Below are 13,633 nucleotides of genomic sequence, written 5' to 3'. Positions count from 1 at the left end.
GATATATTATGAAGCTTTCTTTTTAAATGCCTCTAGAAATCATGGTTGATGACACTGTCTCCTATGACCTTACATGGGCTATTCAAAGACCCAGTCACTGAAAACATACTATAGTATGTTCTGGAAACAGCTGTATTGTACGATTGAATGATACCTCAAACATACAGGAATAAAATGGAAATGTAATCTTTCAATCTAGTGCTTAGAAGCAGGAAACGCGAAAGTCCTAATTGACAAACAGGAAGGCTGAACTGCTGGGCTAAGTATTATGACACATAGTTCAATGAACTTTGCAACAAAACTACTGTTAAAATTTACAACATTGCTAATCAGACAATATTAACAAATACACAATAAACTACTTTTTTTTTTTTTTTTACCACAGAGATTTAAATAACTATTAATATTGAGATGGTTAGCAAGATTGTATTTTTTAGCAAGCTTTGAAACGTGTTGTGTGAAATGCTGTGAGGTGCAAATCTGTCATGTGAGGGTGCTACTTGATTTCCTCGGTTACTCACAAAAGTACCATAACAAAAAACAATTAGTATTATGTTATTGCAGCCCAAATGCTTAATGATTTTTTTAAATCAGGCTTCACTTGTCATTTAAATCACAGAGTTCACATAGACCAACATTTTTGACTGATGTTGATTCTTTAAGCCATATTCCTTTGTAAGTGATGACTGATTATTGTGTTGCAGTTCCATGAAGGATTTAGATTTTGTGTTTGTTTATTTAGGAAGCTAATATTTAATTTAATAATTATGGATAAAACAAAGGCTTTATTACTTGATAACACAAATAATTGCTCTCTTAAAATATTATTGGTAATCAATGATGTGCAAACATTATAAATATTAATACATGAATAGTGAACCCATTCTACTTTTATATGCATGTGCAGATATTTCCATCCTGCAAGCCTTCACTATTCTTGCAATCGGCCATTTAGTTTCACTTCATCTTAATTTTCAGTTTTTCTTGACCTGCTGTCTTAAAACCGCAGTTTATATTCTAAAATGTTATACTCTGACAGCTAGTATAACATTTTATAGCAATTAGCAGTTTCAAAGTCAAAGTTTCTCATTCTCAGGGAATGCAGAAACTGATAAAACATTAGACCTGTAATTGCTTTGGATAAAATGATCTTTCAAAAGCATAAATTTAAATTAAAACTTGACTATACTTAAGGGAAATAGAAAATCAGATGTAGATGCATCTGAATTCTGCACATCCGTGCTAAACCGATTAAAGCAAAGGTTATTTCTGTGAAGGTTCAACTTCCCTTCCCTGCTCTGAACCCTGCAACAGGACTTTAGAAAGGGTGAACGACGTCCGCTGGTGCCGTTATAAAAGTTACTTTCTGGTTAAAGCCGAAAAAGACACCACAATGGGCGGGGCTAATCATTTCGTCCCGCCCCCATCACTCAGTGAAGAGAAAGAGAGTCGAGATGAGAAATGTTCAAAGCACCTGAAGCAGGAATCAGCAGCATCGTTTTCATCCTGTGCGATAGAAAGTTTTTCTAGATACAGTCTCTGAGAAATTAACCAAATTATGAAATGACATAAATCTTTTGGTTTGTTTTTTGCACTATGGGTCAACATCTTTTACTCCAATCCTGTGTCTTCCGTGCAACTGTCTTGTTTGCTGTGCTCGTTTCGGTAAGTTCTTTCTCTCTATTTCCCTCTTAATTTTTCTTTATTGTTTTTAATCGCGGTGTTAAGTGTTGTTGTTTAGATCCGCCTTCGTCTTCCTTTTTCAAAGTTGGTTCTTTAAAGTATCAGCCAGGCTTACTAGTGTCGTGTCTGTTCAAATGAATCATGCTTGCTGGTGTGACTGAACCTCTTGAAGTTACTGAAGTTCTCTTAAGAGTTTTAACTATAATTTAACGTCGTTTTGGAACGGTTTTGTTTTACTTTTAAATATAATTAGTTACACGATATGACGTATAGTGCGAACATGATTTTATACGCGATAACAAGTAAAACACTATTATCTTCAGTTTATTTGAAAGGGAAATATAGGCAAATCGACACTTGTTGTCTTGGTTCGTGGAAAGTTGTCAATAACTTCTGTTCCTATTTACAAACTCTTCCCCAAAACTCTTGAGCACGTGTACAGCCGCACATTAGTGCACAATAGTGATGTAACAAACTGATTTTCCATCTAGGCCATCTATTTGCTTTATAAATATGAATAAGATGCCTGACATCAGCGGCTTTTAATGATTAATGTTGAATTAAAGTATGTGCGAACATTTTCCATTATGTTCTCTTAAAACAGAAATGCAACTGTAATCTATGCAAATTTCATAGTTTCATCACATCTCGTTTTGCTCTGGTGTGATAGCAGGACATTAGGGTTTGTCCTGGCAGTGCTTTATTGAATAATTGTTTCTCTTATTTTCAGTTACCTCACCCAATTACAAGATTCTGACCCAAATTTCTCCATGTGTAGATGTGATAGTGTCATGATATCACGTTTTACATGAAGTCTGCTTCGTATGTATCGGTGTATATAACCGTCACCTTTGAAGTTGTGTCTTTGTTAAACGTACACCAATAACCTTATTAGATGATGGTGTAACTGGGTGGAGACGTCATGGACAGTTTTGTCCAAACTTAGATAAGGCCTGTTATTTTAAGGACTGGCCTGCACCGATTCACAAGAAACCAAATGATGATTCCACTGCCTGATATAGAGGAAATCTCTTCTCTCCTCTTGCGCAGATATGCATGCCAAATGGCGTTAATCCTTGATGTGCAGCAGTTAACACAACTAGGAAAGTACAATGTTTTACATGAATGTCTTATGAAAATAATGCTTGGCCCATTTAGGAAGAATAAACCGCTGTGGGCAGTAGAGGAGAAAAGGGGAAACTGTGACCTAGAGCTGCGGAACAGGGAAAAGAGAACGGTCTAGATCCCCACCTCCTACCCCCACCGTTCCCTCTCTCATTTCTAATCACAGCAGCCATCTGTAGAGATTACCATTATTATGGGTGGTGTTGCTATTTGAAGAAGTATTTTCACAGAGACATTTTTTTTGTTTGGTCATGCACTAGGACATTTTGGCTGTATGGATGAATAAATTGATGTGCATATTATACACATGCTGAGGTATACACATGAATTAAAAATGAGTCATAGGAGACACAGGAGAAATATTCTATAATCGGTATTATTTAGGGGATTAGTTTCATTAAGTTTATGAAATTCTGTTCAAGCATCAAACATTTATACCTAAGTATATTGAGCTGAACGTAGAATTGCTCTTCATGTGATTGTCTTGGTTTGTTTGTTTGTTTTAATATAAATATGAAACATTTTATTTAAGCAGAACTAATTCATTGTATACTAACTTTATTATGTTGCTGAATCTGTCTTCCATACTAGAGCTTTTTCCATCAGGCCAAAACTTTAATTACGTTTATGTATTATAACAGAATTTGGTGTGCATTATATACTAAAATAAAATATACTGGGAAAAAGTGAATTACAAGATATTTGCTCATAAAATTCCCACAGCATTGCATTTACACTGACAATATTTCCATAGTCAAGATTTGTCTGACAGAAAATAAAAGAAAACACAAATAAAATTTCTAAATCACTATCAAAAACAGTACTTTATCGCCAAGTTTTTATGGATTATTCTGTACATGGTATGTATGTCACATATGGTATGTCTCCGCCACAAAGTTTTTTTTAAATTAGTACTGTACAATATGTTAACAGTTTAAACGTACTGTAATGTTTTATGTGCTCATTTTAGTGCATAATGTTTATCTTTGTTTACATTTTAGGAATGCTTTGTCTTTGCAGTATATAGTGACTGTAAATTAAAATTAGGTGTCCTCACATCATCTTTTTTTAAACCACTCATAATTTATTTACACACACACCACACACACACACACATTTTTTTTTTTTGTCTTTTGAAGATGGCTTTGTTTAAAGAAAACGTATTAGATGAAATTATTTATTAAATGAAATTTAATACAAGCCTAAAATATATTTTTAATGTAAAATATGAAGTATTTTATACTACTATATCTGTAAATTTTTTGATAGCTTAACTAGCTACATTTTTGAGTAGCTTTGAGGCTCAGTGGTGCTCACCGCTTAAACAAGAAAGTAAATAAAAACAGAAGCTCTGCCTGAATTGTGCAACTTACTTGAAAGCGTGCTTCATTTCTAAAGTTTGGAACTTTAGTACATTTCCCCAAGTTTGGAAATTCAGTCATCTGTGAGATGAAGCTCATCTCTGTGCCTTCCCAAAAATGCTTGTGTCCAGTTGTATATAATGCCCTCTTGTAGAAGGATTCTGTCCTGTTCCGGCGAGGAATAGATTAGACACACACAGTCACAGAGTTCTGTGTTCAATGTAAATTTTGGTCCATTCATTCACATTCAATGGGTTATTGTATGTCACAGCTAGTTGAAATGCACACAAACTTGAAATGTCAGGCATCATAAAATTGCGTAAGTCATAAATAAACCTAAAATGTAGCATTTATGCTTATATGCCATTAAAATTGAATTGTCAGAATGCTGCTGTCGGATTATGCTCTTTTGCAAAGGAAAGACAATGCAATGTATAAATAATTAACAAAGATTAAAGTATTTATTGTTCTGGTCACTAAATGAATTATACATGTATATCTTCTGTAAAAACACTTGTGTGCATTTGTGTAAAAGTTTTAAACTGTCATTCATGTAGTTGTTAGTCTGTCATGTAGTGTCTCATTTCCTGTTCGGTCTACCCAACATATCTCACCCTTCACTTCTCTTACTCTTGTCAAGAAAAACTCTGTAGTCTTTAGTAAAAAACATTTACACAGAAGTTCAAACACACTGTACATGCACCTCTCTCTCAGGCACACACACACACACCGAAATTTGAAACACCCACCCAGAGGTGTGTTATGTGAGGTAGCCTTTCATCATAGCTGGGGAAAGATTGTAGGTTTATCTGTGTATTGCCCCAGATGGACAAGTAACAGCAACATGCAAATACAGTGTTTCGCTGTGTATTTGCATGCATTTAATAGCTGTAAAAGGCCTTGTAGCTCAATAGGAAGAACAGGGCTCTTATACAATCTGCAGTGATGCAAATGTGGAGTGGAACTTGAGCACAGACACATCACAAACCATTCGTTTTATTTGTTTAGTGTTTGATTTCTCAGTTCTGTGTACATACACTAGTACTGTATGTGTAACAGACTTTACTGTATTACAGTAATGCAGTCTATGACACTCCTGGAGGGTTAACACTTGTTTCTACAGACAGATGTGATGATCTCTGTGCTGTGCAGTGTGTCTTTGGAGCTCTCTGATAGGAACAGTCCTCTAACAAAGCAGGGGGTGTTGCTTAAACAGCTCTTGTCTCAGTTCGAAATGAAGAAGTTTGAGGCTTTTTTTTTTTTTTTTTTTTTAAGTGATATTCTGACACATATTGGACATTCTAAGAGAACAACTTAAGAACTGCTGAAACATGTTTAACCTCAAAGACTGAGTGTCACCGCCTGCTTTCGGTACTGAAACTCCAGATGCAGCATTTACTTTATACTCACTTTTGAAATTATGTTTGCTGCTGTGTATTACCAAGCACTATTGGATCTCATTTGAACTAAATTTTAGTGCCATTAGTCTGGTCACATGCACTTTAAAAGCTGGACCAATGTAATAAACAATGTAATTAAAAAAATATGGTAAATGCTTCATTCTGACTAAAATCACATCAGTCTGATTTTTATGAATTTGGACTAACAGGCCTAATATAAATTCTACTTTTAGTACTTTGGTAGTAAAAGTCATATATATCATAGAAAGCCTGTATCTGTCTTTGTTTTGTGTATGTTGTTTAATATAGTTTGGTTGCACATACTTGTTCTTCTAGTTCGATTAGTGTAATATCTGGACAAAAGCATTATACAGTATACTAGAACAGGAGTGCCTAACCCTGCTCCTGGAAAGTTCAGCTCCAGTCCTAGTCAAACACACCTGAAGCAACTAATTAAAGTCTTCAGGATTACTTAAAAATTAAGTCAGGTGTGTTTGATTAGGGTTGGAGCTAAACTTGAGATCGCCAGGAGCAGGGTTGGACACCCCTGTAGAGTCAGCGGAAATAAAGTGAAATTCTGGGTAAGGCCTCTTTCCTGTGGGCAGTGGAAGGGTTGATCTGTAGGGCTGCAGATAAGAAAAGAATCCATAGAAACATGAGTGTGTGTGTATGAGCAATGCACTATTAAATACAAATGGGAAAAAGGCAATTTCAGTTCAAGAGCTTGTCATTTTCGTTAGTAGAGCTGTAAGCTGCTGGTATTCGGGTAACATATTGGGTATAATGTACACTATAAAATTGAATCATGGGTCTTGAAATTTTCTTTTAAAAAATGGTGATAATTAAAAATAAAGTTCATTTTATTGAAGACATTGTGGTTCAGTGTCTTCAGTGTTAAATATTGAGAACTTTTCACTAATAAAACCAGTTTTAAAACCATTTTTAACCCCTTAACTGTCACCCCCCATTTTTTAAATAGGCATTAAAGTGCACTTTGGAATATAAACATAAGTTTGGTCCCTTTTTAAAGATTTTTATCAGATTTAGGCAAAAGTGGATTTTTTTTCAAAAAAATTGAAGTATCAAAATGTTATAGTTTAAATGTACTGTAAATAATATGCGCTATATTGTATTTATTGTAAATATTTTACATAACAGGTTTTACTCTAAAATTGGTAACATTAAAGCCTTGAGTCTAAATAAGTTATGTTACAAATTTGAAGTTGATATGAAAAAAATTGAGGTTCCTGTAAGATTTTATTTGGGGGCGTCATACCACACACAGCCACTGGGAGTCATCAAAACTATTTTGAATTTTGCTTAATGAATTTTTCTCTAGATTTCTCTGTGAATTTTACTTCTCAAAATAACCACCACATATGAAATCCTGAGACTCAGACCTTTCTAATGATATGTTTGTTGCCAAGATTATAAACAGTTTTGGTTCTAGAAGACCGTAATGCATTATGTTTTATGACACTTGACCCTGCCCACTAAGGGGGAGGTGACCGCCATTAGATTTTAAAGTACCATTTCCATGGTAAAGCAATGTCCGATTTCAAAATGGTTTTCATAGGATGAATCTTGGGCTTCTATGCTTTCAAATGATAGATGACTTATGATGATTACTAAAAGATTTTATAGAGTAAAAGACGACAAAAAAAGAGTGCCAAGCGTCCCACAGGTGGGACGGTGACAGTTATAATGAAACCTTGAATTGAGGAACTGATTAAACTGAAAAAAAGAAAGAAGACTAACTATAAATGTTAAGAGCTTAAACTTAAAGCTTCACTTTACAGAGTTATTATTATTATTATTTTTATTAATGGTTATTGTTAGTTTTCAGCATGCTTTGCATTTGGCTGAATAAGGAAAGTAAATTTTGAAATTAAGTGCTAATTTATGTGTATTTGAGTAAAGGGAAACATCCATTAATATTAAATATTCAGTTTCACATTTAAAATTCTGTTATGTTGAAGTTTTATCACTACCATTGTGCAGAAGAGTAGAGCTTAATTATGGAGAACTGTTTGTAATGCCACTAAGAGGCTTGATGCTTGGATGCTTTGTTCAGTGAGCTGTAGCTTTGCTAATGCAAAGTTTTTTTTTTTTTTTTCTAATTGAGCTGTCTGGCTGTAGACAGTCTTTTAATTGTACAAAGTAGTTATAAATTCAAACACAATCAGGCCTTACTCAAAATCACAGTCTTTTGAGAATAGACTTAAAATAAATGAGCAGATTTCATCATATTAAATTCATTGTCATAAATTAAACACGTTTTTTTTAAATATATATATATATATATATATATATATATATATATATATATATATATATATATATATATATATATATATATATATATATATATATATATATATTAGTGCTGTCAATCGATTAAAAAAAATTAACTAATTAATCGCACAATTTTTTAAAATTAATCGCGATTAATCGCAATTAAAAGACTGAAACTTTTTGGATATGTAAATGTAAAATGTAAATAATTAATGTAAACTCAAGACAAAGAAACTATTTAAATTCAAAATATGATTGTTTATTGGAATTTTTTTAACTTGTGACACAGATTTTCTCATGTAAACAACATACCTGCAATAAACCATCAATATCCTCCAAATTAACTGTTGGCTTGAAAGCCATATTTATTACAGAAATAAAAACACAGGCATGTAAGTACCATTTGAATTTCAAAACAATCAAGGCCAATAAAAAACAAAAATGATTTCCATGTTGAATTCTAAGTGGACTGCAAAAAAATTCCAAAGTATAGTCATTGCCAGTGCTTTAAGTGGGCCTGTATGCACTGGTATACTCAGTACCGCCACTTCCAAATATAGCTCTTGAGCGTACCGCCACCTCTCCGTGCGCCCAGAACGTGCTTTTAGCGTACCGGTACGCTCATTTGGACATCTGTTTTAATAGAGGTTTTAATCTTTTACCTGCACTGCCGATTTTCAGAGCGCCCTTCACAATGCAAGCTTCCTAATTCATCCCACCCAGAGCAGAAACTACATTACCCATTCAACCTTAAGTTATACAAGTGAATAGCGCATGTGTCGCTTTTCCCACTGTTAAGTGTCAACAACTCAACGTGGCCGGAGAAGGTGTGTGAAACTCGTTGTGAGTTATACTAAAGCAAAATCTTGAGTATTTATTGTCTGATAAACATTAAAAACTGTCTGCGGAGGTTGAGTCGTCCTGCAGCCCCCGCTGGCTGCTTATTTATTTAATTAATCTATAGCCCATGCACAAATACAATATGATCTTTTTGTCCCCTTTTTGTTTTAAAGCCTGATGAAGAGAGAGAGCGCAAGTTGCTGCAGCTGAGGAGGACAGTGATGCACGTGTACAGGAGTGATTGACAGTTAGCGGCACTGTGTACAAAAATACTCCGCTACACAATTATTTCGTTATTTTCGTTTAAGCTTATTAACGTTAGCGTTACAGAAAGGTCTGATTTACGCACTGTTACAGTCATTGTTTTTTTTTGTTTTTTTTAAACAATGACATTTGAGTTCATGATTTTAATGTTGCTGTTTCTTGTGGCAGACTGAATGAAGTGGTCTTATCCATATTTCTTTGCACGTTGAACACACATAGGCCACAACTGGAAATAAAAAAAACTGCAACCGCGTTAATTGCGTTATTTTTTTTTAACGCGTTAAATATTTCAAATTAATCGAATGCGTTAACGCGCTAATTTTGACAGCACTAATATATATATATATATATATATATATATATATATAATAATTGATTTTACACTATTTTCTTCCTGGTAGATTCCTTTGAAAAATCAAGTCTTAAAAACTACTCAAAATATTATTTGTATGATTGTTACTGTAATGTTTAAAGTAGATTTACAGTGTGTGCATGTATTCATTTGGTTTGTTAAACAAACAAATATTTCTAGAAATATTGCTTAAGATTATTGAAGATGATTTTAAATGGTATTTTAAAAGTAATATCTAATGTAAACATTTTAATGTAAATCTAGTCTCTTTTTTTCCTCTTTTGGGAAAATATAGAAATGTTATAATGGATAGTATATTTTGCTGATAGAACAACTGAGAATTTAAAAAATATTTTTGTTTTAGTTTCTGTTCAACATTCACTGAAGTTTACCCAGCCATGATATGATAAACCGGAAATGTGAAAAGGGTCCATTGGCTGATGGGTCCATCAGCGATGCGTGTGGTTTACATGCATCACTAGACGTTTGAAACTAGTCATTTAGTTTCAACCGTTAAGTTGCTGTAGATCTAAGTTGCGCAACAGTTCCTTATTCTGATTATTCTTTTATTTACATAATAACTTCCTTAATGGACAACTGAATTTCCATTCTGCCATGTCTGTTGTTTTGGCTTTGACATGACGTCAAGAATACTGCAGGTCTCTTACAAGGAATTAATAAATTCAAAGCTTAAATGGGACCGTGTTTGTATAGCGTTTAAGTTGTGTTTAAAGTCAGTCTTCATAAAAAGCATAGTTCACAATAGACTCTGTATAAGCCTATGTCAACTGGTACACTCGATAAATGAGAGCTTGTGTTCTTGTAGCCTTCAGTTGTATGTTCAAAAAGACCAGCGTCCTATTTCTTGTCAACTGATTGTTCAACAAGGAAGAGTGGCTAGTCAAATCCCACATCTGCTCCTCTCGGCCTGACACCTTGGACCAATTACAGTTTGCTTACAGTTCTAACAGATCCACTGATGACGCCATTGCAATGGCCATACACCAGAATGCACTAGAACACTTGGAGGGAAGAGACACCTATGTGCGGATGCTGTTTGTTGATTACAGCTCTGCATTTAACACCATCATCCCTACCAAACTTATAGCCAAACTGAAAAATCTGGGTCTTAACAGTCACTTATGTAACTGGATCCTGGACTTCCTGACCGGCAGACCCCAGGTGGTCAGAATTGGCAATCACACATCCTCCTCACTTATACTCAGCACTGGTGCCCCACAGGGATGTGTACTCAGTCCTCTCTTGTACTCCCTGTTCACTAATGACTGCTCTGCTAAGCATAGCTCCAAAACCATCATCAAATTTGCTGATGATACTACTATCCTAGGACTCATCACTAATGGCGATGAGACATCCTACAGAGATGAGGTTAATGCACTCACAGCATGGTGTGCTGATAACAATCTCTCTCTAAACGTCAGCAAGACCAAGGAGATGATTGTGGACTACAGGAAGTCAAAGAGAGAGGGTCACATTCCCATTCACATCAATGGAGAGATAGTAGAGACAGTTAAGAGCTACAAGTTCCTTGGCAATCACATCTCTGAGGATCTTTCCTGGAGCCTACACTCAGAGACCATAGTGAGAACAGCCCGTCAGCGTCTCTACTTCCTGCGGAGACTGAAGAGGTTTGGCATCTCCTCTAACATCATGTCAAACTTCTACCACTGCACTATAGAGAGCATTCTGACCAGCTGCATCACTGTATGGTATGGCAACTGCTCTTCCTTGGACCGCAAAGCTCTTCAGCGAGTGGTGAGAACAGCAGAGCTCATCATTTGACATAAACTCCCAGCCTTACAGGACCTCTATCAAACTAGCTGCTTGAGAAAGGCTCGCAGCATCAACAAGGACCGCACTCACCCTGCTCATCACCTGTTTGCCACACTGCCATCTGGCAGATGTTTCCGATACATCCGTTCGAGGACAACCAGACTGAAGAACAGCTTCTATCTTCAAGCCATAAGACTACTTAACAATCAGCTGTCCTCCATCTAAAAACGGAATACATGCTGCTCTTATGTTTACATCATTGTACTTTCACTGCCACTTTTTTTTATATTCCTTCATGTTACTCTGTGACACTCTATAACGACTCTTGGACATTGCTCTACTCAGGAATACATCTGAATGTGTGCTGCTCTTAAGTTTATTTATTGCACCTGCACTGCCACTTTAATTTTCCTCAATGTAGCTCTATGTCACCCTACAATGACATTTTAGACCCCAGTAATCATAATATTACCTCAGGACTTCTTATGTACACCAAAACTCTAAACACTGATTACCTTTATTGTACCTGTTACTTTCACTTATTTGTATATAATGCTCTGTCCATGTCTTTCTGTCTATGAGCACTGTAGTCACTAAAAAATGTCAGTGCCTCTTCTGAGAAAACAAAACAAATGCAGAACTGTAAATAATGATAGTGAAATTAACATACAGTTTCATATTATTAAAGAACATGTAATCTTATATACAGTGTCTGGTAATCCCTGGAAAGTTCCCAGACAGACAAATGTAAGTTTGAATGCTGTAAAATAAACACTATCATAACTGTAGGCAGTCAGGCTAATCTCTTAAATGACATTTTGATGGTATTCTCGATATTCAATATCTGCTGTAGTTTTGTAAGTCTAAATTTAGTCTGAATCAATTAATGCACAGCTTTATTTTGACACCGTCTCGTCAGATGATTCATTGCTTGCCACTGTCAATCATAACAATTACTCACTGCATGATTTAATGGATTCCCTTGCAACATTTCAAACATTTGTGTTTGTCATTCCTGAAGTGGTATATGTGGACATTTGGTCCTCTTAGACTAATGGATTATGTTGAGAAACTGAGCAAAGGGCACTCCCCTTATGGCAGAGTAGCTACAGTTGACTGGAAATGACTGAGCTGGCTTATCTGAAACTAGGAAGTAATTGTGCATATGGTCAGTTGGTAAGCTAGTTAGTTTTGTCTAAAATGGCAACTATAGGGCAAAGTGTGGAGTAAGTTGAGCCAGCATTTTAACTTACCCCACCATAAGGTACTGAAGTTAGGTTAAATATACTTGTATTTTTTTTATGTGTTGTTACATAACTGGTTTAGTTTAGAATTTACAGTGTTTACATATCTCAGTTAATATATTTTTAAAGGTGCTGTTGACATGAAATTGTCTCTGTAGCAACCAGCAGAAATCTATCAGTAATTTGAAAGCAATCCTAGTCATTGGAAATTAATATTAGCTGGTTTAGTCCCAACTGATGGCCTATAAAAATGTTTCTCATAACCAACGTGTCACACAAGAAACATTTCATGATGGGTTAAAGCAAGAGCTCTCTCAAGACCTTTTCAAGACTCTCAAGTAAAGCATACTAATGGCTTTGGTTACAGAAGGATTTCTATACTCCTGAATATTCCAGTCATTATACACACTATACCACGCAAAGCTCTATTGCTGAAGAAAAAAACTTGTTGAAGCTCGTTTAAATTTTTTTAGCACACCATTTAGGACAAGCCTGTGAAATACTGGGAGAATATAGTCTGGTCATATGAGACAAAAGTTGTACTCTTTGGATGCCGTAATACACACCATGTTTGGAGGTCAAAGGGCACTGCACATCACCCCAAAACATCATGGTGTAGCACTGGCAAAAATCATATAATCGATGGAAGGATGAATAGAAAAATGTATCCTGACAATATTGTTATAAATCTGCTGCCATCTACCAGGATGATGAAGATGAAAGAAGAATGAATGTTTGTGTGGAATGAGCAATGCATGCCACTAGTTTCTCCAAACAGGAGGCATATTGATGCTGTTATTACCAACAAAGACTTAGTATAATACATTTTCAAGTGTTTTCAATACTTTTTCCCCTGGGTCATTCCATTCTATTACACAGAACTTAATTTCTGAACTTATTTGTATTGTTTTCTTTGTATGTATGGATTACTTGGGATTAGGGGTGTAACGGTACGCAAAAATCACGGTTCGGTATGTACCTCGGTTTTGAAGTCATGGTTCGGTTCATTTTCGGTACAGTAAGGGAAAGAAATGCAAACATTAAACTGCAGGTTGTTTATCACTATAAACTTTTTTTAACAATTTGTTTACACTTTTTTTAAATACTTTTTAATAAAATATATATAAAATAAAAAAGAATAAGAAATAAAATACTGATGCAAAGTTATCCACTAAACAAAATACTAGTAATAATAGTAATAATAATAGTAATAATAATAATAAGTCTAATAATAGTGTCAAACCAATATCATATGATAAAATACAATGAAAAATA

At 34.9% G+C, this 13,633-nt stretch overlaps 1 protein-coding gene across 6 annotated transcripts in view; it reads left to right on the top strand.

The window, feature by feature from the left end:
• The first annotated feature begins 1,433 nt into the window (after positions 1 to 1,433).
• The window catches only part of LOC113106123 (receptor-type tyrosine-protein phosphatase eta-like), a 34,497-nt gene continuing 22,297 nt past the window's right edge, over positions 1,434 to 13,633 (top strand). For 4 of the 6 annotated variants that reach the window (XM_026267737.1, XM_026267735.1, XM_026267736.1 and 1 more), the window contains exon 1: positions 1,434 to 1,665. In XM_026267737.1, the coding sequence (XP_026123522.1) occupies positions 1,597 to 1,665 (69 nt within the window). In that variant the 5' untranslated portion in view covers positions 1,434 to 1,596. The remainder of the gene's footprint in view (positions 1,666 to 13,633) is intronic. The other 2 variants (XM_026267739.1, XM_026267738.1) reach the window with 1 other exon arrangement.

Source organism: Carassius auratus, chromosome 7 (assembly GCF_003368295.1).
Source record: "Carassius auratus strain Wakin chromosome 7, ASM336829v1, whole genome shotgun sequence".
NCBI lineage: Eukaryota > Metazoa > Chordata > Actinopteri > Cypriniformes > Cyprinidae > Carassius > Carassius auratus.
This window is presented reverse-complemented; position numbering and strand designations above follow the sequence as displayed.